At 43.3% G+C, this 24,391-nt stretch overlaps 3 protein-coding genes across 3 annotated transcripts in view; 2 read left to right on the top strand and 1 right to left on the bottom strand.

Annotated features, from left to right (window-relative positions):
• The window catches only part of fryb (furry homolog b (Drosophila)), a 58,017-nt gene extending 40,485 nt beyond the window's left edge, over positions 1-17,532 (top strand). Inside the window, exons 39-67 of the mRNA XM_056444610.1 lie at positions 669-772; positions 2,681-2,772; positions 2,899-2,992; positions 3,696-3,915; positions 4,128-4,249; positions 4,459-4,646; positions 4,761-4,855; positions 5,286-5,484; positions 5,596-5,817; positions 6,069-6,267; positions 6,712-6,809; positions 6,930-7,100; positions 7,433-7,573; positions 7,673-7,858; positions 7,981-8,145; positions 8,544-8,618; positions 8,871-9,041; positions 9,310-9,318; positions 9,682-9,876; positions 9,998-10,135; positions 10,262-10,461; positions 11,201-11,405; positions 11,556-11,705; positions 11,809-11,907; positions 12,706-12,792; positions 13,143-13,160; positions 13,343-13,453; positions 14,184-14,419; positions 15,205-17,532. Coding sequence (XP_056300585.1) covers positions 669-772; positions 2,681-2,772; positions 2,899-2,992; positions 3,696-3,915; positions 4,128-4,249; positions 4,459-4,646; positions 4,761-4,855; positions 5,286-5,484; positions 5,596-5,817; positions 6,069-6,267; positions 6,712-6,809; positions 6,930-7,100; positions 7,433-7,573; positions 7,673-7,858; positions 7,981-8,145; positions 8,544-8,618; positions 8,871-9,041; positions 9,310-9,318; positions 9,682-9,876; positions 9,998-10,135; positions 10,262-10,461; positions 11,201-11,405; positions 11,556-11,705; positions 11,809-11,907; positions 12,706-12,792; positions 13,143-13,160; positions 13,343-13,453; positions 14,184-14,419; positions 15,205-15,463 — 4,249 coding nt within the window. The 3' untranslated portion in view covers positions 15,464-17,532. The remainder of the gene's footprint in view (positions 1-668; positions 773-2,680; positions 2,773-2,898; positions 2,993-3,695; positions 3,916-4,127; positions 4,250-4,458; positions 4,647-4,760; positions 4,856-5,285; positions 5,485-5,595; positions 5,818-6,068; positions 6,268-6,711; positions 6,810-6,929; positions 7,101-7,432; positions 7,574-7,672; positions 7,859-7,980; positions 8,146-8,543; positions 8,619-8,870; positions 9,042-9,309; positions 9,319-9,681; positions 9,877-9,997; positions 10,136-10,261; positions 10,462-11,200; positions 11,406-11,555; positions 11,706-11,808; positions 11,908-12,705; positions 12,793-13,142; positions 13,161-13,342; positions 13,454-14,183; positions 14,420-15,204) is intronic.
• A 654-nt stretch (positions 17,533-18,186) lies between these two features.
• On the bottom strand, positions 18,187-20,109 carry zar1l (zygote arrest 1-like). Its single transcript, XM_056444596.1, has 4 exons — positions 19,449-20,109; positions 18,769-18,861; positions 18,617-18,691; positions 18,187-18,489 (listed from the first exon to the last, which is right to left on the bottom strand). Exons 1-4 carry the CDS (start codon positions 20,010-20,012, stop codon positions 18,346-18,348), a joined length of 876 nt encoding a protein of 291 aa, XP_056300571.1. The 5' UTR covers positions 20,013-20,109; the 3' UTR covers positions 18,187-18,345.
• Positions 20,110-21,732: 1,623 nt separating this feature from the next.
• The window catches only part of LOC130210378 (sister chromatid cohesion protein PDS5 homolog B-like), a 34,219-nt gene continuing 31,560 nt past the window's right edge, over positions 21,733-24,391 (top strand). Inside the window, 1 exon segment of the mRNA XM_056440607.1 lies at positions 21,733-21,759. The gene's annotated coding sequence lies outside the window, so the exon portion shown is untranslated.

Genomic DNA, 24,391 nt, shown 5'->3' with positions numbered 1-24,391 from the left:
TATGCTGTAGGTTGTTTTTTTGTCAGACAGATACAGTTTCTGAGTGATATCGTGAGATACACCTGCCAAAAAGAGAATTGTTTTGCACAATCTATGTCTCGGTTGTCAAATGTACTTCAGTCATGAACAGGATCTGTATCAGTAAGTTAAGGAATGTGCTTCTAAGAGGTACAACTAATACTAGTTTTCTCTTAAATGTAGTTGTATTGAGCATTTTTCTTTATTGACTTGACTTAAAGCTGAAATTATTTGTCGATGATGGACTTGATTGGTTGATCAAGGGAATTATTTTTTATTTATTTGTCATTTTTTTTAAAGCAAGTTCCTCGGTTCAGACGGCTCAACAATCAACATGAAGACACTACGTTGGATTTTATTTCCTATTGTCAAAGACTTTATAGACCAAAACGATTAATTGAATATTCTGAAAAAAATAATTCGCCGCATTGTTAATTTGATTGAAAATACAAAATCATTACCTATTGGCCCTTTATTCTGAATAAGGCTCTTCAGGATACTTGCTCTATGAGACTACATGTGGGCTAACTGATGAACCCACGCCTTTAATAATCACATTCCTCAGTACACCACCCCACAGTCCATGGATGGAGCAGGCAGTGTTGATATTGTGTTTGCACTCACTGGATCTGTGTGTGTGTTTTCTTCAGGTGTAACATTGCAGTGATCTTCATGACAGAAATGGTGGTGGACCACAGCGTGAGAGAAGACTGGGCTTTACACCTGCCCCTGCTACTCCATGCCCTCTTCTTGGGTAGGCGTACACAACACACACACTTACACACAACTCTATATCCCCGATATGTTTCTCTTGGTACAAGTCCAGCCAATTAGGGGATTCATATTGGAAACAACAAGAGGAAGGTAAAAGAAAACAGTGTAAATAACCCCCTGGAGGTTTATTGTTTTGGGTTGATGGCCTGTTTTGTATTTACCTTATTGGTTTTAATGTATGCCTGATTATATTGTATAGTATGAAGAATTTATAGAGGCTTTATGTTACTTCCTCTCTAATTGATAAATCAGACTTTTATTGTGAAAGGGTAACATTTTTGTTTTACGTCTGAATGCGAACTGAATGCGACTGTACGGCTATGAATCTTTAATTTTAATGGACCCGTATGAGGCTAAAGCTCTTATGGTGGTCATAGTTTACCAGTTTAATTAATGTATTTTGAACCAAAGGAAGAAAATAAAGGAGTAATTTCACCAGCAGTAAGTTTCATGCCACAATATATACGGGGATCCGTTACAAACAGCTTAATGCCATTCATATTCTTTATTATGTGTGTAAAACTGGACCAGCTGGCTGGTCAACCTTATGAAGCTCTCTCGCCGATCTCACTCTTACCTCTAAAATTAGGTAACTTAAAGGAACTTTAAAATAAAAGATCGAAAATCATCATTTACTGATATGCCAAAAGGGGCGTTTACACACAAACAAAGACACACACATAACCTTTAAGCTTTGTAGGCATTTCCTGTGACGTCCAAAAAGGTCACGAGACAGTGTGAGGTTTTGTTTCCATTCGTCACGGACGTGCATTTCAGGACAGCCCGTTCTCCTGAGTCACCAAAGACTCGGACACATTCCCCACGGTTTGCATTTCTCTCTCAGACATGCAGACGCATACCTACCATGTCAGCTGTGCTTGGATGTATTATTATGGATATTCAGCATACTGACTCCAGTTATCATCCAATCTGTACAAATGTGTGCCTGACGTTGTCTAAGAAATCATCTTGTAATGTTTCATATATTAATATACTGGCAGTGTGTTGGGAGAAATGCTGTCAATGACGCACAACTAGCCCTCATACAAGTAGCGCTTTAAGAAACTGTACACCAAAATATCTGGACATAGTAACAGTTTGTAGCAATATTTCAATTATCTTTGTATTGTTATTGTTCTAAATAATGAATTCCTAAACATTTCAATTTGTATTTACAGTGAGACAGAGATGTAGATAAATATCAGCATGTACAGGACTGTCTCAGAAAATTAGAATATTGTGATAAAGTTCTTTATTTTCTGTAATGCAATTAAAAAAACAAAAATGTCATGCATTCTGGATTCATTACAAATCAACTGAAATATTGCAAGCCTTTTATTCTTTTAATATTGCTGATTATGGCTTACAGCTTAAGAAAACTCAAATATCCTATTTCTAAATATTAGAATATCATGAAAAAGTATACTAGTAGGGTATTAAACAAATCACTTGAATCGTCTAATTAACTCGAAACACCTGGAAACACATTTTCAAATGTTTGATTTTGTTTTGCTGTTATAAATCTTTTTTTTTACTTGGTCTGAGGAAATATTCAAATTTTATGAGATAGGATTTTAGAGTTTTCTTAAGCTGTAAGCCATAATCAGCAATATTAAAAGAATAAAAGGCTTGCAATATTTCAGTTGATTTGTAATGAATCCAGAATGCATGACATTTTTGTTTTTTTAATTGCATTACAGAAAATAAAGAACTTTATCACAATATTCTAATTTTCTGAGACAGTCCTGTATACAAGCTGATGAAATTTTTTTTTAAGTTTCAAAACTTAATTATCTTGTGTGTTTTTCTCTTTCTTTGCATGTATCTGTTATAGTATAGAATATGAATCTTAATCATCTGGTTTTCTTACTGTGTATTTCATTGGCAGGTCTGGACCACTATAGACAAGAGGTCTATGAACACAGTAAACGCCTCCTTCTCCACCTCCTTATTGCTCTCTCCTGCAACAACAACTTCCAGGTCAGAGTGGGATTCTCTATATTTGTTTTTATGATGCTATTTTAGCCTGAATTGCATAAAGTGGCAATGGTAAAAAAAAAAATTTGAACAGCCACTGAAGAATCTTCCTTTTTTTCGTGTTTCCAGGTGATCGCTTCAGTTCTGATGCTGACGAGAGAGATAAGTGACAACAAGACCCTCACGATTAAATCCAGCTACCACTCAGAGTACCAGCAGTCGCGTAAGTAGACGACATGCAAACACATGTATTCATCTCGTGATGTTTACTAATGAATCGATGGTTTGATTAGAACCTATACAAATGTGCTGAAACAGTGCAGTATACACTACTATTAAAAAGTTTGGGGGCATTTAGAAAAAAGAAAAACAATTAGAAATGTGCTTATTTCTCAAAGTAAAGCACTGTTTCTTTCAATCAAGATAACATTAAATTAATCAGAAATACACTCTATACATTGTTAATGTGGTAAATGGCTATTCTAGGTGGAAACGTCTGTTTTTAATGAAATATCTACATCGGTGTATAGAGGCCCATCAGGTGTTCTAGTGGTACATTGTGTATGCTAATCGCCTTAGAAGACGAATGGAGGGTGACGAAACTTTTTTTTATTTTTTAGCACAGCTGAAAACAGTTATGATGGTGAGAGAATCAAAAAAAAACCGGCCTTCCTTTGAGCTACAAGTAGAAAAAAATTAATATTTCAAATAAATATCATTATTTCTAACCTTCTCAATGTCTTGACTATATTTTCTATTCATTTTGATAATTCATTTGATAAACAAAAGTGTGAGTTTTCATGTAGAACACAAAATTGTCTGGGTGACCCCAAACTTTTGAACTGTAGTCTGTAACAATATGATAACGCTGCAGGGCAATGTATTAATAGTATACTTCTGTATACTCTATCGCGACGCTCACTTAGATGTACCTGACTTCCTGCGAGAGTGGCAGTCTTCTCCGGTGGCGGACTCCGGCCTCAGCTCCACCTCCCACTCGTCCTCTGCCAGTCTCGGTGGCATCAGCACTGCAGGCAGTGTTGGAAATGTGCCCCTCGTAACCGCCGACGACCTGGAGGACCTCGACGATATGCCCAATGAAACCGACGAGAAGACAAACAAACTCATCGAGTTCCTCACCACCAGGTACGCACACCTACCGTGACGTTTTGTGTGCAATTCTAGAAGTGTGGCGTACCAAAGGGTTCAAGCAGGTGTGTGTTGGCAAAGTGCTTCTGTATCTCACTGTCGTGCACTCTATGTGCACTACGCACGTACTGAAGAGCTTGTGTAACATGTACGCGGTGCTATTGGTGGTGGGTATACAGTGCCTGGAGTACTGTGTTGTTGTTGCTCAGAGCGTTTGGGCCGCTGTGGGTGCATGAGGACATCACACCAAAGAACCCCAACTCCAAGAGCACGGAGCAGCTCTCCAACTTCCTGCGCCACGTCGTCTCCGTCTTCAAGGAGTCAAAGTCGGGTGAGAAACTGCTCACATCAACGTCAAATGGATTTTCTCTCCTATTCCACTTGATTTATTTAAATCCCTCTTCATGCACAATTTGACGGGCTTACATTTAATGATTAAAGCCCAGGAGCCAATAGAGTCTGGTAATATTCTCCACAGTAACGCCGATCTACAAACAAACCTGCATGTGTGTATATTTATATTTATTCTATTCTCTACAGACTTCCACCTGGAGCATCAGCTGAGCGACGTGGCTTTACAGACGGCTCTGTGCAGCTCCTCGCGTCACTACGCCGGCCGCTCTTTCCAAATCTTCAGAGCCCTCAAACAGCCGATCAACAACCACGCCGTCTCCGACCTGATCGCGCGCCTCGTCGAGGTGGTGGGAGAACACGGAGACGAGGTTCAGGTGAGCGTCGAGCGGAGACGTTGTCGGGTTTATAACGGAGTGTTCGAGAGCTAACGCAGCACACAACACCCTCTTTACTCTGTGAATGAGATTCTGCACGCCGGTGTGTTCCAGGGCTACGTGATGGAGGTGCTGTTGACGTTGGAGTCAGTGGTGGTGAATCTAGCAGAGTGTCTGAAAAACAGTGACCTCATGGCAGCGCTGACCAGGTAGGCCTCTGCGCTTTAAGAGGGAAACATTTAACACGGTTCGGAAAAATGAAAAACCTGGAGAAGTCATGGAATTGTATAATGGTTATTTCCAGGAAAAGTCCGTGAACATTTTTTTAGCCCAAAGGTTTTGGAAAACTCATGGAAATGTGTTATCTTCATATGTTCATTTACGTAGTTTGATTAAAGGAATAAACATTTATAGAAATATGTATTCTTTCATTCATTTGTGTCATTTAAGTTGTAATTAAAAAAATGTCTTGTCATGGAAATTTGATTTAGAGTCATGGAAACCCATTGCGCAACATGTGTATGAACCCTGTCTAAGTTCAGCCAGCCTGTATGTTGAGAAAACAGCATATTCAACACATGTAACCATATTCATCTATATTCATTTATACTGTGTCTTTTTCTTACCTGTGTTTCGCAGAACATCCTCACCAGACTTTGCGATGAGTGACAAACTCATGAACAGAAAGAGCACCGGTCAGTTGAACTTCCCCGGGCCGGGATTCGACGGCTTGTCGTCCCAACGCCACCAGCGCTCCTTCTCGGTGCCCAAGAAGTTTGGCGACTGCGGGCTCCAGTTGAGCGATCCGCCCCGGAGTGCGACTCTGGATCGCATCCAGGCAAGACAGAAATATGGTTGTTTCAGTGTGATCCCTTAATGCGGGAGCGGACATGTTGAACGCGGTGCATCTCACTTAATTCAGTGTGATATTTCGTCTTCAAATCGACAGGCCTGCAACAGTCACGGCCTCGCCCGAACAGGAAGGACCTCCGGGTCCTGCTCGTCATCAACCAATCGCATCGATCCAAGCGTTCTGTCGGATCCTGCCCATGTTTCCCATCCTTCGACGATACTGGCCACCGTCTTCTGGGTGGCGGTGTCCCTCATGGAGTCAGACTTTGAGTTTGAATATCAGATGTCGCTACGCCTCGTTCACAAGTTGCTGTCAAAGGTAGATGAGATGAAATGGACAGATCTTATAGCGGAAAGATATGTAGTTGTATGAGCATAAATTCGGACAGAGGGAAGACTCAGGAGAGTGTCTAAAGGCTGTGATGCTCCTTAGAACCTCAAACTCTTACTAATAGGGCTACAAAAGTGCCCTATTTATTACATTTTTAAAGTAAAGCGTTTCACAGCTGTCAGTTCTGTGCAGAAGTAAAAGCAGCAATAGAAACGCAACAAAAACAACTCTTTTCCCAGGTGCCGTTAGACAGAGCCGAAAACCGCGAACGCCTCGAGAAGCTGCAGGCTCAGCTGAGGTGGAGCGGCTTCTCTGGGATTCAGCAGCTGTTGTTGAAAGGTTTTACCTCCCAGGCCACCTCTGAGCTCACCTTACAGCTCTTCTGCCAGCTCACGCCGGTCTCCCGCGTGCCTGTTGTTGACAGCTCTCAGTCCATAGGTATGTACCGCGGGGGGAACGGAGATCTTCAGCCTGAAATATTTTTTGTTTTCTTTTTTAAAATTGAAAATAGGCATCAATTAGACATTTACAGATGTCTTTCAGACAATTAAAAAAAAATTTAGGTGATGCTCATTTTAATTATACATATTTAGACCAAGAAGTGTAAAAAAAAATAGGATAAACAACAACAAAGAGACAGAATGAAACAAAAAAGAAAACAATGTATAAGTAGGGACTGGTCTGTTCTCTTTTGTTCATTCTCTATTGTTGATTTATTGATTTATGAAAATAAAATCAAGTCTATGAGGTATTCCTTATTTAACCCTTTTTTCCCAATATGCCAAACACTGTTCCAGTGATCTCCATCCTGTATTATTTTAGTCGCTAAAAACAAACATGTCTGTAGTTTTCATTTCTCGTGGGTGGTGTTTCCCTGTGCAGGTTTCCCTCTGAATGTGCTGTGTCTGCTGCCTCACCTGGTGCAGCACTTTGGCCATCCGACTCAGTTTTGTAAGGAGAGCGCTGAGAGGATCGCACAGGTACGACCACAACTCTTCACTCTTTTGCTTAACTTCAGTTTCCTTTAGCTTATATTCAAGGCTTTGTATTAAAGTGTTTACAGAAAAAATAAGTACAAGCACTCCATGTCCCCCTCTCAGGTGTGTTTAATGGAGAAGAACACCAAGCTGTCCCATTTGGCCCATGTGATGACTCTCTATAAGACACGGTCGTACACACGGGACCCTTTCTCCTGGGTCAGCGTGGTGTGCCGCTACCTCCATGAAGCTTTTTCCGAAATCACTCTCAACATGGTCACCTATATGGCCGAGGCAAGTGCTGATAAACATACACTGCACACCTTATATTTTACATGATTATATTTCTCCCTGTGTGGCTGCAAGGATACACTCCAAGTATTACACTTTGAGTTGATTTAGAATAGAACGTTTAGTGTATTGCTTTGCTAAAAGTTCACAGTGTTTGTGATATAATGACAGCTACCAAGTGATCGTTTTCAGGTGCAGAATAGTCACGTTAATATTTAGCTAAAAGACCGAACTTTTGCATTGCCCTTATGTTGACATACCTGTTGTCTTACGCACGATTTATTTAGTGGCAGCATTCTTTTGTCACTCTCTGAATGTCTCTCTTCATCTCTCAGCTGCTGGATAAGGGCCTTCCCAGTATGCAACAGTCTCTCCTCCAGATCATCTACTGCCTGCTCAGCCACATGGACCTGACCGCTGTCCATGTGAAACAGTTCAACGGCGATGTCACCAAGACCATCGAGAAGTTTGTCCAGGTAACTCCAGACTGTGCAAATCCATTTGTCCACTCCTGATCTGTGTTTTATTGTGATGTACTCTCTTGTATACTCGATGCTGGGTTTGTGATTCCATAGACGGTGCACTGGAAGGACGCATTGAACATCTTGAAGCTGGTGGTATCACGTTCGGCCAGCCTGGTTCACCCGGTGTACGGCCACTCGCAGGGGGACCTGTCCAACCTGGAGGTCAGCCGGGTGTGGGACGGCTCAGCCAAGGCTCTGCCTGGCAAAACACTGGACTTCACCTTTGACATCTCCGAGGTGAAGAAACTACACAAATGTCGAAAGGAAGAAAAAGCCGACTAGGTGTCATATATGTTTGTGAAATTCAAACCACTCGAGCATTTTTTCCGACGGGTCCTCTTCGCTGTTCTTCTTGACAGACTCCAGTGATTGGCCGTCGGTTCGACGAGCTTCAGGGTTCAGGGGGTAGAGAGGGGAAGGCCAGAGCCATGGCCGTGACACGGAGTACCTCCTCCACCTCCTCTGGATCCAACTCCAACACCATCCTGGTGCCCGTCAACTGGAGGCGCCCGCAGTCCTCTCAGGTAGAGTTAGACGCCTCCATTGAGGCATCACCGCATCAACACGTTCAGATCCGTCACGGGTGACGTGCATTTCTTTGTTTGACTCTTAACTGTTTGTTTGGATGTGGCATCCTACACTAGTTAACAGCCAATATAATTGCCACTACTTTTTACTGTATATCCAATGATATATTGGTCACCTTATTTGCTTTTCTTTCTCTGCCTATGCTCGCCTAACCTTTTTAATTGTACAATAAAAATCATGCTAGACATTTTGTATAGATGTACTGTAGATGCTAAATTCATAGAAACTGGACTCAACTGATTTATTGATTTTTAAGCATCTGAGGTAGTGAGATGACGTCTATTCCCTCTTGGAATTAGTCTTTTATTGATTTCTGTCTGTCTCTTTCATTCAGAAAAGAACCAGAGAGAAGCTGGTGAATGTATTGTCTCTTTGTGGACAAGAATTTGGACTCACCAAGAACCCATCTGTAAGCCGCCTCCCACGTCTTGTTTACACAGCCTGTACTGTTGACTTGTTTACAGTGTACAAACATCTACAAAAGGGCAGATTACTATTTTGTTTGTATTCTTTTTTCTTTTTTTTACTCGATCCTTTTTTCCTTCTTCCTTATAAAATAAATACACATCTGGAAAGATATATTCATTTATTTTCGAAGGATGTTGTTGTTTTTGTGTGAACGTCACCAGTTGGTAATACCTTTTTTGTTCCTTCTTGTCAGGTGATCTTCTCATCGTGTGGCGACCTGGACATGATGGAGATACGGGAGAGCGGCGTGTCTTCGGAGGAGGGTGGAACCAGAGAGGACACGCTCGACGACACCGCCAGCGAGCAGCAGTTCAGGGTCTTCCGAGACTTTGACTTCCTGGATGTGGAGCTGGAGGACGGAGAGGTGAGATTTATATGTTTCTGTATTTTACAGACACACTTTGAGTCCCTGTTAGTGTTGAACATATGTCTCTTGATTTTAACTGTAGAGCGTAAAGTATAGTCTGTCTCTTCCTTTTTTACCTTTTGATGCGTGGTTCATTTTATCCATCTGTCTTTCTTTAACAACAATACATTTGAAATGTATTCCTCTGTCCCTCCTCCTTGTCTCTCTCTATGTCTAACCCTCTCTCTCTCTCTCTCTCTCTCACTCTCTTCCCCTCGCTGTTTAGGAGCTCCAGGTAAGGTCTCTCACACTGAGCACTTACATTAGCTTTAATCAGCGCTGTGGTGTTGCCGGCTTCTTTGTTTCCCACTGAACAAAAAACAAAAGGATAATGATGTGCTTCATCTTGCTCTCACAGCTTTATTGTATAACGACATTTCTGACCTTATTACTATTTGTCATAATGGAGATACATTATATTGTGGCTATATTGAATGCACACAGCCTTTCCAGCATATCTTCATGCCATGAATAACATTTAGCAGCTTTTGCTTGTCATCGGACGCCTTTGGCAGCAACTTTTCATGTTTACACAACAGTCAAATTCACTGCTACCGTCACCTCTGCCCTTGTCTTCCAATGTGTGTGTTTTATCCAGGGAGAGACTGTCGATAACTTTAATTGGGGCGTGCGTCGGCGCTCTCTGGACAGCACAGAGCTGGGTGACCTGTTGGAGGAGAGCCAGCACTCGGGCAGCACCCCCAGTCTGGGTCACGAGGACCCCCACGATTCAGACGAGTCCTCAGAGGAAGAGGAGTCTTCGACTAGCCAGAGCCTCTCCCACTCTCAGCTCGTGCGTAGCTTTAACTGTTGGATTAATGCTACATTCACATCCACTGAAGCCTGAAAAACTGTTATTGACAGAATAAGTCAATCAAACTTATAGATCTCTCTTGTTTTCCTTCCTGTTTCAGACGAACCCTTCTCCATCGGAGGAAACCAATCACACGGATTCTCTATCCACGTCTTACGACGCATCTGCCGACCCACTATCCTTCAATGCTTCCACACCGGGACAGGGAGCACTCCATGATTTTGACGGGAGCCTACATGTGAGGACTAGAATACATAAACATATAATATATATATATGTATATATATATATAAACACACTTGTGTATTAATACAGATGCAGTTGTTATGCCCTGGAAACAAATATAATCCGCTTGTCTCCTCAGGGGAGGGTGTGTGGGGAGGATGAAGACACTCAGGCCCAGGATGACGAGCTGTCGCTGGGCGCCAACGAGCTCCCTCACGGCTCAGACTGCGGTGAGAGTCTCACCCTGGAGTTGCCGGGGCAACCTATGGATCACCTCAGCCTCAGCGCAGACTACTGCCAACCACCGCTGGACTTTCTAGACCCCCACTGTCTGCCCAGGTGAATGTGAGAGACAGGAGTGAAAGAACAGGAAACAATATGGAATATTGTTTCACTGGAACTTTTTATCAACTGGCAGATTGACTGACATTGGGACTAAACCTCGGTTAAGCTGCAGTCTAAGCACTGATTTGTACTGAGTGCTTGAGCCAATAGCATTGGGACAGATTAGGTCATTTATGACATGCTGTCATTCACAATGAAGTGCGATGTAAATACTTTTCTCAGACATCGAATTTCCATTTTTTCATATATGCAACCCCCACCCAGTTAAAATAATGAAGAGGCGTCATTAAAATAGACTTTAAACCTTGTGTAAGTCATATGAGGTCACATTAGGTTGTACGCAGATCAACAGCATGTCTCATGTAGATGTTATTTATATCCCTTCTAGATTCATTCTTTTACTTTTTTTATTTCTTTGTTGCAGCAGTTTGTGTTTGGCATTTATTGTCCTGATTGTGCAGGTATTTTCTCTATTAAATTATTCCTCTTAATTAATTCCTATTAGATGATGTCTGTAAATCCTGGCCCTTGTGATGCCCCCTGTAACCCGTACATTAGGCTATCTTTTCAAAAAAAGCTTCATACAAATTGAACAACTGCTTTATCCAACTCCTATAAATCCATCCGTGATGTAACTGGGCACTTGATTTTGATAGAAAACCTTTTTTAGGGGGAAGGTATCAAACCTTTTTTCTTTCTACCCCCATATCTTTTCCCATTTCCATGGCGACAGCTTACGTGATGATGTAGATGACTTGGAAGACCTCGGTTTTCCTCCTCCCCCCTCTCCATTTTTCTCCGCCATCTTGGCAGCCTTCCAACCCACAGTGTGTGACGATGCTGAGGAGGCGTGGCGTTATCACATCAACCAGCTTGTCACCGACTCGGACGGATCCTGTGCCGTCCACACTTTTCAAGTCTTCTCATCTCTCTTTTCGGTAAAAGGAATAGTTGGAATGAGTAATTCATGCTTATTTTTGTCCATGTTGGTAACTATGTAACTTGGCAAGCAAACTCATATCCAGTTGAATTTACCTGCATGTATGTGGAGCTCTTCAACAATTTATCAAACGTTCTTTCTTTCCCAGAACATCCAGGGGAAATTCTGCCTCCTGACCACTGATGTTGCCACTTACCTCGGAGAGGGCTTAAGGGGCATTGGATCAAAGTTCCAAAGGTCGTCACAGATGCTAACCATATGCTCGGATTGTCCCACGATCTACATTGATGCTGACACGGTGAATATTGCAAAGAGTGCTCTGTAAACTGGGGGAAATGTGATTTGTGTTGAATGTGTCGTGCAAGTCAAAAGCACTGAACTGATGTATTGGTCTTTTCCAGATCATATCATATGGGCTTCTTGAAAAAATGAAGTTCAGTGCACTGGAGCTGCAGGAGTACCTGGACACCTACAACACCAGAGAGGACTCTGCTGTCTCAGTAACCTAACTTCTACATGTTATTTATGAAGAAAAAGATAATTCAAAAAAATGATAGATATATATACACTACCGTTCAAAAGTTTGGGGTCATCCAGACAATTTTGTGTCTTCCATGAAAACTCACTTTTATTTATCAAATGAATTGAAAATTGAATAGAAAATATAGTCAAGACATTGACAAGGTTAGAAATAATGATTAATATTTGAAGTATTAATTTTGTTCTTCAAACTTCAAGCTCAAAAGAAGGCCAGTTGTATAGCTTATATCACCAGCATAACTGTTTTCAGCTGTGCTAACATAATTGCACAAGGGTTTTCTAATCAGATATTAGTCTTCTAAGGTGATTAGCAAACACAATGTACCATTAGAACACTGGAGTGATAGTTGATGGAAATGGGCCTCTATACACCTCTGGAGATATTTCATTAGAAACCAGACGTTTCCACCTAGAATAGTCATTTACCACATTAACAATGTATAGTGTGTATTTTTGATTAATGTTATCTTTATTGAAAAAACAGTGCTTTTCTTTGAAAAATAAAGACATTTCTAAGTGACCCCAAACTTTTGAACGGTAGTGTATATATTATTATTTATTAATTGCTGTATCGGTAACCTAACATCTACATGTTATTTATGAAGAAAACAATAATTCCAAAAAATGATATATATATATATATATATATTTATTTATTTTTCATATAAAATGTGAAATGAACTAACAAAATATTATCTCCTAATTACCCCCACCATATATATATATATATATATATATACACACTTTTTTTATTTCAGTGGCTGAGGAACTGTAAGGACACATTTCCCAGGTGCCCCGGTGACAGCAGTGTGGTTACCTGCCAGCCTGGAGACTCAGAGGAGAAGGTACAGGCCACTTGGGTACTAGTTATTTAGGGATTTCAAGCCAAACAAGCTCAACACATGAGTAACCTCAGCATCTGTGCTCTGTCATTCTAATGATCTCTGTCACACTGAGATGTCTGCTCTCTTTGCATGTTTGCAGTGTGTGTTTTATCTAGTTTCTTCTCTTTTTTTGCCCCAGTCACCAAGCACTAAATGAAATGTAAAGCTGATGGGTTTTATACATTGTTGACTACTTCTTGTTCGCTATCTGAAGAGTGATGTTTTATACTTCGCTGTGCATGTTGTTTGATTGATGCTTTGTCTTCCTCTCGCCTCACTCTGACGCCCTAACATGCTCTCCCGCTGTCTAGCAAATGGAGTCTCTTGCAGTAAGTTTCTTCACTTCACTGCCTCTTGATAAACTGCTTCATATACTTTGCCCGAGACAATCTGCTAGTCCTGTTGTGTTTGTATTACTTTGCATGCATGCGTATATGCTGCGTCATTGTGTCTGTGTCATGTTCTCTGCTACTGATGAAACTGAGCCGCTTTCTTCTTTAACGTCTTCTAGCAACTGGAGCTTTGTCAGAGGCTCTACAAGCTGCACTTCCAGCTTCTCCTCCTGTTCCAGTCCTACTGCTCGCTCATTGGTCAAGTTCATGCCGTCAGCTCTGTGCCTGAGGTGAGCTCACAAAGACGTCATTTATAGTCTATACACTGTTCAGGGTGTCGACAAAGAAAAGAGAAAACCACCAAGGCAGAGGCTCACCGGCTGTAAATAAAACAAAAACACAATTAACCCCATGCAGCTATTCCTCAAAACAGACGCCAACAAGAAATGAATAATGCGAAACAAAACAGCATCTTTACAGCAGAATCCTGGTCGGATTTCCCGAAGCCTCTCACACAAAGGCTCAAAGAGCTCTAAAACACACAGACTTTCAACATTAGACGAGACACTCTATGTATCCACTCAAACGTAAACATACATGTACCTCGGGGAGGAAGCAGAGTTAGTAATGTGTGATGAAGAGATGTAAATTCATCAATAAGGAGAGAGAGAAGAGGAGATAGGTGGTATCCTAAAACATCTCAGAGCAGCCTATAAGCCTATAGCAGCATCTCTAAGGGCTGGACCAGGTGAACCTGATTCAGCCCGAACTATAAGCTCTGTCAAAGAGGAAAGTCTTAAGTCTACTCTTACATGAGGTGACTGTGTCTGCCACCCGGACTGAAGGTGGAAGCTGGTTCCATAAAAGAGGAGCTTGATAACTAAAGGCTCTGGCTCCCATCCTACCTTTTTAAGACTCTAGGGACCACAAGTAGCCCCTCATTTAGTGAGTGCAGCTCTCTAGTGGGGCAATATGGTACTACAAGCTCCTGTGACCCTCTCAACCCCCATCTGTTTCCAGCTTCTGAACATGTCTCGAGAGCTCACTGATCTGAAGACCAGCCTGCAGGTGGCCGAGGCGGCGGTAGCCAGCGACCTGGAACACAAACACTTGGCCCACACGCGATCTCACGCCACCCTGGTGGCAGCCATGGTCGTGCCCAGCTTCACCACCTCAGAGGCGGCCGTGCTGGCCATACTGGAGTGCCTTCAGAACCACGAGTTCACCAAAGCTGTGCGCTACATCCAGGAGTGCAGGTGAGCGGCAATTCTCTCAAAACTCTTCGATGACAGTTGCCATCAACAACCAGTAGTTTGTGCTTGTATGTAATATCCTGAAACGTCAGAAATATACTGACAACTGTCTTGAACCCAGTGCTTTTGAACAGGGTTTCTACGGTCATGAAAAACCTGGAAAAGTCATGGAATTTTCAAATAGTTATTTCCAGGCCTGGAAAAGTCCTTAAAAAAATAAAATCCCAAAAGTTTTGGAAAAGTTATGGAAATGTGTTAAATTGTTATATTCACTTGTTCATTTATTAGGAGTTTGAAATAATTGATATGTTTTTAAAAGAAAGTCACTCAAAATATAAGCAGGCATCCGCTCTGTCTGCGGGTGAACGCACCTTAACTGAAAAGTTTGGTGGCCATAGCAACAGTATCGTTATGGTTGGCAGCAGTAGCTTTAACAGTAACATGTATATACATCTTTTTTTATTTTAATCAAACTATTGTCTCTCATTCATGTGTGTCATTTAAGGTATACTGTATGCTTTGGAATTCTCATTGTTAGTTTAAATACTAAATATGTTCATGTATACACAGAGATTTCACGAAGTCTTTGGTCATGGAAATTTGGTTTAAAGTCAAAATCAAAGCAAAACATGCCCAACATACATCAATGACCCATGACCTCACCACCTCTTTTTTGCTCTCCCTGACGCTGTCATATGTGCACACACAACATATCGTATTTTCGTCACACGCACTCTGCTCTCTCTTGAATCCGTCTCATCGCACCTTCTTCCGTGTCTCGTTCGCAGGAGGCTGTGGCCCAGCGGCGTGTTCGGCGGCAGCTCGGAGAGCGAGGTCCACACGCTGCTCAACGTCTACTTCCGCCACCAGACGCTGGGCCAGACGGGCACCATCGCCCTGGTCGGCTCCCGCCAGGACCTCAGCCTGATCTGCTCCAAGCTGCTGGAGCTCAACGGGGAGATCCGCGACATGATCCGCCGCGCCCAGGGCTACCGGGTCGTCACGACCTACCTCCCCGACTCCAGCGCCTCCGGGACCAGCCTCTGACAGGAGCTCAGGAGCCCCCCGCCCCCTCCTCCCCCGTCCCCGCAGCAAACGACGACGCGTCCAAAACCACGTCCCTTCTCCTCTCCGCCCGTCACCCACACACCTGGCCCCTGCCTCCCCCCGTCTACCTGCTGCCCGGCAACAGACGGATACCTGCCTGCCGTCCCACCCAACCCCAGAACCATATTTAGATCACCACCCAAACATTTCTCTGCTCTCCTCGCCCGCCGTCCACTCTGATGCCGCCTTATTTGATTTCCCCCGAACCCTCAGACTTGTTCTCGCCGCACAGCCGCGCCGACCCCCCGGGCCAACCAAACGTTCCAATGCCGCACACGCGAGAGCCGAGGAGCAGTCGTCTCGATAAGAACACCGACCTTTATTCCCCTTCTTTCAGAGGACACGCGTCCAACGGTTCACCGCTGTCACACAGACGCCTCACATCGCCCCGTGCATCCGGCGCGCTCGCGACCGTCGCCTCTTCGCTCACACGCTGACACACACACACGTCTCCCGGTGCCCCTCGGGGTTCACATCTCCCCCGTTTCCCCCGCTCCCCATACAAACACTCGAGTCCACCCCCGAGTGTACGCCCCCCCGGCCATGACGCGGTGTTAACCCGTGGCCCCGCCGCGTCTTCATCTCTTCTTCCCATCCCTCGTCCTCCTCCCCGCCCCGTGCGGCGTGGGGTCGCTGCTGCTCCCTCGGCGGAGCCGCTATGCCCTTATCCCGCTACCTCGGGAAGGTGGGGCACGCCGCCCCGCCCCTATTGAAAGGAGGGGGGGCTCCTGAATGCCGAACCGTCGGACGTCCAGACCTAAGACGTAAACTCACCATACCAGAGGACCTAAAGAGCTTAAGACTTGTATGAATCCTGAATGAAACCAACTATCCTCGACTAACCCTCAGATCTGTATATCTGAAAAGGAAGAAGATGAAATCCCAGAGATACTTTTAGATTTTACACTTTACGAAACATTGAATCGTGTCCCGGACATAAAGGGATCGATGAACCGACTGGACGCTACGGATTGCTGCCTGCTGATGAAGACGACCTGGTGTGACTCCATCCCATCGCTACATGTTGTAAGATTGCCGTGCTCCTCGTCCGAGTCCTGCTTTGCGGTCGTCATACGGCACTAAATCTACTCTGCCCCTGAGGACCTGTGAAGGCTTTTCACTTCGAGTTCTAACTCGATTCCCGGAAGAACTTGACGGGACTGATTGAACTTAATTGACTGCCTCCATCAATTTGGGGCGCAGTTTGCTGTTAGTATTGCCAGAGACGGTGAGGAAACTACCGACGACACGACGTAACACCGCCGGTAAAGTTTTCGCTATTGCACTAAATGGAATTTTGCTATTAGTTTTTTTAAAAGATGTTACAGAAAGAAGCTTGTGGTTCCGTTTTTTTTTTTTTGTCAATGTGAGAGAAAAAGGCTGTCACTTTCACTGGAGGAGGAGGAGAAGCCCAAAGCTGGAATAACGTGTCTACTGTTTCGAGACCTTGTGCAATGCATGAACCAGATGAATGATTTTCACTGTACTCGTCACCTTTTGCTCCCCCGAAAGTCTGACCTCTCCAGACCGATCGACTAAGAGCGGAGGCGTAATATTCAAGTGTTTCCTCCTCACGCCGCCCCCCCGCTCCGTTTATATTCTGCACCAGTGAACCGGCTCGTCTCCCGACTACTGTTGTAATTATGCCGTTATCTGTGCACTCCTGTGGCAAGTTGTAGCATCGTTAGCGAGTGTACGCGCTGTGTAGTTCTCACTGTCCCACCCTGTTGACCTTGTGTTCACATGCTGGGAGGACGGTGCATGTACACAATAAATACTCTGTATACTATTAATAGTTATGGGCACACAACCATCGTAACATGTTTGTGTGTGGTTCGTAGTTAAGGGAAATGCTGACATTCAGCAACCATTCAAAACCAAACCGTGCTGATATACCGAAGTCAAACACTTCCTGTCGTCAGCCCCCCCCCCCCCCCATCCCTCCATTTGCTGTACAAATATTTGTTGTTCCTATTTATATCTGATCTGCTATAAATCAATTCATTTGACTTCGGTTTTTATATATTGATGTTCTCTCAAATCAAACTGCCATGCATGACTCTTCTGTGTACTGTATGGAGTGTTTGACATATTTATTAATAACAAATCATATTTTATCTGAAAGATATGTTTGTATGAGGTACAAAAGGGAGCTCTAAGCTCACGCGGGTATGTTTATTTTTTCTTTTCTTTTTCCTGTGTGGGAGAGTGTGCATGCCAAACAAGAAATTGCACATTTTTAAAGCTTTTCAGATCAAAACTGTCGTGGTTTTTTTGTTCACCTTACGATCACTTTCACAGCCTTTGAGTTGATGCTCCGTATAAAAGACACTTAATTTACATCTGCATTTCACTTATAAAGCACACATAACATCCTTTTCAAGTACTGAACACAATCTTTGGGCTCACTCAGTATTTTCATTTTGTTTATGCATAAAGTCTCAAACCGAACTGATCTTTTAAAGCTATAAAAAGATTGTGTCAAGTTATAAAAGGTTTTAAATGAAAGTGCAAATTCAATTTAGAAGAATGTCTCAACTTTTGACATGCAATTTCTTTTATTTCATAAATTGATATTCTTTTTTTACAAAAATAGTTTTCATATTCTAGTTACGCTCCAGGGGTAGATGAAGGGGAAACAAGAGAACCCTTTTTGAGAAGTTGCTTCGGATTAACAACAAAGACAGATTCACTCAACTCGCCGGCAGGAACATATATTAATCTCTTCAGTCCGTAAGCGGAGGAAACTTCCGATCATGGCACGTTCAGGATGTCCGCTGAGAAACGGGCGATCCCAGACCAGCGCGAGCATGCCAGGCAGTTCAGACGATGTATTTGAAGCTGTAGGTGGCGTCACAAGACAGCCTCATGCCCTTGCAGCGGCAGCAGAGGTCCTGGCGGTGAGGCCTCTTCATGTTGATGTGCCTCTGCTTCTTCTCACAGCTGCAGCACGTTTGAGAGCAGCCCTGAGACGAGAGGGGACGAGACCGTTAGGGACCGGAGGAAGCGAGCAGTCGGAATCCTGATGCTCTAGTTTTAAGAAACTGAAGAGAAAAAAAACTTGAGGCTTGATTCACATCAAAGTACATGTACCTTGCAGAGGATGGACTCCACTCTGTAGGGGTTGAACCCCACCTGACACTTCCGGCAGAGCTGCTTGTAGTAAACCTGACCACAAAATAAATTGAAATACATGAAAGTGTGCATGCTAAACCAACAATTATAGTGAAGAACAAGCCACTTACCTTACTGGTTCCAGAGATACACCACACATAAGCACTCTCCCACCGGATGTTGCACTTTTTGCAGTGGAAAAAGCCATACCTCTGCTCCAGGAACTAAAATAAATAAATACAAAAACAATTGATAGGGGCTATAAAAAAAAGAAGCGTTACCTTGTGCCATCTATATTTTCTAAAGCACAGAATGAACCAACACAGTTCATGAAGGCGAGTCGGTATAGTATATTGCCTGATAGTGGGTCCTGTGTCAAATATTAATTTAAGAGCTTAATTATTTCAGTTATGTTATATGCTTCTATATGTCTCTCTAACATTTGAGATAATATATTGTATAACAATACCACACATCATTTCTTGGCCCATGTGTAAAATGACTGTAAACCTGTAGACCGTTTGGGGAAGACTTGAACTTAAATCTTAATGTTAAATTCAATTCAGTTCAGTTTATTTTGTTTAGCCCAAAATCACAAATTACGAATATGCCTGAGAGGGATTTACAATATGTACACATACGACCTCCCCGTCGCAGAACCTCACATCAGATCAGGAAAAACTCCCAAAAAATAAAAAATAAAATTGTTCACGGTCTCTATTCAGAGCTGAACATTAGTTTTGCTTATCAAAATGGAAATGTGAGCAAGAAACTCCACAGCTTGTTTCCCCCTCCCGTCAGATAAACTCACCTGAAAGTTGGACCCCTTCAACGACCTGGGGAAAGTAGTCTTGAAGTCCCGCACCGGGTCCACCGGGTCCTCGCCGCTGTGCGCCGCCTCGTCGCCCGCGGCTTTCCCTCCAGAGTCTCCTTCGCTTCCTTCGTCATCCAGTTGCTTCGAGAAGAGCCGGCGGTCGAACACCGGCGAGTAGATGGAAACGGGCCTCCGGAAGCGCAGCTGGCCGAGCGGCGTGTTGTGGAGCGCCTTCCCGTCCGGCGTGCCGAGCTCGGGGCTCCTCGAGGCCCCGGTGTGGTCGCCCTCCACGCAGAACAGCGTTTTGGGACCCAGCGAGCACTGCACGATTTTATCCACCTTGGCGTTCACTTGCACGCCGCACTCCCGGGTGTTCGCCTTCTGGAGCGGAGGAGGCGGTGCACCGGGGTGCACCTGGGCCAGGATGGCCTTGCAGAGCTCCAGGTAGTTGAGGCCCGGCATGGGGATCATGAAGCGGCCCTCTCGCTTCCCCCAGCCGCTGTCCTGAGCCGGGACCGCGCAGACGCTGTACGGTGGAAACGTAGACAGGAACCCCTCCATGCTGGGGCCATGAAACCAGTCGAAGTCATTCCAGCTGGGATTTAAACAGTGGCCTTCTTGCAGTATAGTCTACTAATTGGTTAATTGGGAACGGGGCTGCGCGTCCGCCAAATGAGTCGCCATGGAGAAAAATATACAGCTGGTTTAAAAAAATGGTATATGCCTATATTGGTAAAAATGGATCAACCATAAACTGCTACTGACAACCTGTAGATTAATGTGATGCTTTAAATGTTAAGATCCAATTATATTTTGTCATTTCATGTGGATTTATTTCAAATAATTCTTCTCATATGTTCACTTGTTGGTCTGTGTTATTTAAGTGCAAATGCACTGTTATTTAGTTAAATTTGTATTTAACAGCAAAGATGCATTGCCAATGTGCCCACTAATGCTTCGTGGTTACCTCAAATTAATTCGACAGTATGTTTTCAAACTATTCTTTCACACGGATTACTCTTTGGTTAACTATGAATGTATCTCTCATTTTGACCTGCAGCATATTGTTTTGGATTTGAGTGGTGAAAATCTAAAACGTTATATTGGAGCTCCCCCTTGAGTTCATATTGTACAAAGACCCATAGAAAGATATCTGCTGTAAACCAGTATAGCAAGACTGGTGGGTGTAATGGCTTAAAATGTGGATGTTGCATGATAATTATCAATGACAAGTGTAAATCAAAGTAAATGCACACAAGAGGAACAGATGTTCCTACATGGAAACGTGGCATAGTAATAAATAGGTTAGCAGTAAAAGGAAAGAGGGATAATGACAGACTAACACTATCTGAGAAAAGGCTGCACGAATAGACGCATTGACTTGTTAAAATGCTCTTTAGTTGACATGGATACTTTGTGATATGAATAGCATTATGGAGATGCTAAAATTGGTCGTCAATAAAGTTTACTCGGAAGAAACATGAATATGACCCAAATGATAGCATTATTGTGACCGTGTTTGATTTATGAGATAATTCCCGTTTAAAAAAGAAAAGCTATTTTAAAACACAGCCTGGTGCTACGTTCAATTGCTGTCGGAAAGGCTGGTTTTATTTTAGAGCGAATTAATGTTCCTTATTTTTCAGCCAGATTGAACTTCATTGTACACAACACAAAGTAACTCAAATTGTATATCAAACTATAATGATTCAATGTCAGCACTGATCAGAAAGATCAGATATTAAAACATATATACATTTCAGAAAATCGTTCTAATGACGTTACACTTTATCTAACTATCCGCTAAGTAATACTTCAGAATCAGAATCATATTTTATTGGCCAAGTAAGTTTGCACAAACAAGGAATTTGGCTTGGTAAAGTGACTCTCAGTGTGCTTACACAAAATATACATTACAACACAATACAATACAAAACAAAAACAAAACAGTGCAGTGCAAAACAGTGCAACGGCCTAGGAAGTTTAAGAAAGTGACTTAAGAAAGTATATACAAGGCGGAATGGCTATATACAGTAGCTGTGAAACAGTAGTGCAAGATACTTGTGATGGATCGTCATTTTTTTCTAAAATAAATTAATTAATAAAGAAGGATTATTCTAGGTTCGTCAAGGATAATACGGGCACCACTTGAAGACCGACAAACACTCGACCTGTAGGTGGCGTGGCACACTCGCTCATCGTTTGTACCCACCGGCACAGAATCCACACATATTGGCGCCATTTTGGAGCTAGGAGGGGGAAGAGAGCTGCAGAGGAGGACGCGATTGATCACAATTCACCGTAACAGGTAATACGATGCACTCACAAGCTCAATGTTTTTGATTGCAAGGTAGGAATATTTTCCAAGCGCTGTCGCGGACATTGAGGGGCGGCCCGGGATGAATCGGCAAGAGTAGCCGGGTCTCCAGCGGCTCCCAGGCGGAGCGCAGCCCGCCTCGCTCGCCTGTGTTCTCGGCAGCAGCGTCCGCTCCACAGCGCCGCTGCCCCGGTCCTGCGGCGCATAACGGTTAGCTAGTGACATTTTAGCTGGTTTTGCTAGCGTAAATGCCCCCAGCGGCTCGAGCCAACAACGACTTTACGCGGCTGTTTGACCGGGTTCTGTGTGTTTATCACGGTGTAACGAGATGTTTTGTTACTACATGTCCGCCCTCTTGTCACTGAGGTTGCTGCTAACGTTAGCTCTGTTACGCTAGTCGGTGTTGTCGCCAGCGAGATAACGGCTAACGTTAGCTCGAGGCAGCTCACGAGATTAGCCACGGTCAACATAACGGCGACATGGCAGTCTGTCTTTACTACAATCCCTGTCTTTACCACAGTATTCTGGATTTACCATATTCCACCTTGATCTCTTGCTTTACTATAGTTCACTATAGCTTTACCACAGTCTACTGGCTTTTCCATAGTCTTCTGTCTTTACCATAGTCTACCATTAGCCCTTGCTTTACTGTAGTCCACCATAGCTTTACGATAGTCTTCTGTCTTTACTATAGTCCACCATAATCCCTTGCTTTACTATAGTCCACCATAATCCCTTGCTTTACTATAGTCCCTATTGCTTTACCATAGTCGCTGGCTTTACCATCGTCCCTGGCCTTGACTTGCTGTTGTAACAACAAACACCTCTATTCATTGCATGTTTCTTCTAAATTCTTATATGCTAACTGACGTTGACTTATAAAAGTAACAGTAAGCAGGTCGTTTTTATGTTTGCTAAATTATCTTTCTTGTGACTCCTTGTTATATTTTATTTGGTAGTTTTTGCAGGGACAATGCACACCAATCAACAGTAAAACTAAGCGAGCCAGAGTTAGCCGGAGAGGCTAATTTTCACAAGCTAACTGTTTGTACGAGGCACTTTCATTTACTGCAGATGTCGTCTTGCATCGTTAATTGTTTATTTTGTGGTTAGTCGGCGCCATAATGTATGTATTTACCAGATATCGGAGGAATATTGGACTCTGAATTGATTGTTTGGCGAAGGAAGCATTAGAAGCCAACAAGACATGATGAAGAATTATGAAATTGGACACTGCATGTTTTTCATGAAACTGAGGGGACTAAACTTCAGACAGTCCCTTCCAGAGTGCTGCAGTGGATTAGTTGAGAGCACCAGCCACTGATTGTTAAATCATTTACCCATCAACACCTCAAATTGTTCAACGAATCACAGGTTAAGAAGTCTGTGAACTATCTGATTGTAATGTAACAGGATTTTTTTTAATTAGAAACTTGTATTGGGTACCCTATAACACTTAAAATCAGTACTGTTCAAGATCACTTTCATATAAAGCCAATATGGTAAATGCCGTGTATTGATTTGGGCTTGCATTACCAAATACAATTACTGTGTTTTGGCTTGTACATTTATTCTTGCTAATTATAGTTTTCAAATGTCTATTCACAAAAGCCCACAGGCTAGCGTTTCATCAGAAATCACGTTGTAGCATTTCTGGTTTGTTGGGTCCCCTTTTTTAGACCTGATGCTGGCTGCAGCCCGTCAACTTTATTTTCCAACGAAAATCAAAACGTAACACAATTATGTTTGGGCCGCAAAGCCACATTTCGAAGTCGCCGGTGTGTTTTTCCGAGATGCTTTCCTTGTGTTGAATGATACCGAGGAAGAAACATGTCGGCACCACCGCATAACATGAGACGTGTCATCCGCCACTGTAGTGTCTGTTTCTACATGGCATGTCGTATGGCATATTTAAAGGTTTACTCCAGACCCGTCGCATTCTCAGAATCATTGGACTACTTTCAAACCCTCGTTCTCTGCTGTGTTGTTTCTGGGTGGCGGCCTTCACTGGTTCCGATTTGGCAGAGACGTGCTCTGTTCAGGAGACGTCTCTTTCGTAGTGCTTTCCTTTGCTTTGAGTGTCCGATGTGGAGGTTGCTGAGTTCACCCGTACCACCAGCTGGTGTCCAGTCCTCCTACTTCTGTTTGCCGACAGTCACTCTCTTCCCTGTAATCACCCACAGGGTTCAAACAAAGGACGCCTGTGTCCAGGTTCAGATTAGTCTAGAAGAGCTGATTTGAGTATTCATATTTCTGCTGGCAGCTGTCTTCGGGGGGGTTAAAGTGGCGAGAGCATGAGCAGCTGACCAAAAGTAAACCCTAAGTGGGGGAATACATGTGTTTTACTTTGATACACCACTATTGAGTTGACAGTAGCCCATGTTCAAGTGCTTTAGTGTTGTGTGTGTGTGTGTGATTATCTACTGTTGCTTTTTTATTCAAAGTGAAATATTTTCTGCTGGATGGTACCCAGGTCGAGAGATACTCCACTCTAATTGGCTGCCAGAGCTCTGTGTGTGTATGTGTGGTAGACTAAGAGAGAGAGAGATGTACTCAAAGTTGGCAGCAGCTGTGGGTGGAAAAGAAGGTCACAATCAAGCAATTTGGCAGCCTGCCAGTGTCC

Source organism: Pseudoliparis swirei, chromosome 3 (assembly GCF_029220125.1).
Source record: "Pseudoliparis swirei isolate HS2019 ecotype Mariana Trench chromosome 3, NWPU_hadal_v1, whole genome shotgun sequence".
NCBI lineage: Eukaryota > Metazoa > Chordata > Actinopteri > Perciformes > Liparidae > Pseudoliparis > Pseudoliparis swirei.
Note: the sequence above shows the minus strand (reverse complement) of the source record. Positions and strands in the feature narration are given on the sequence as shown.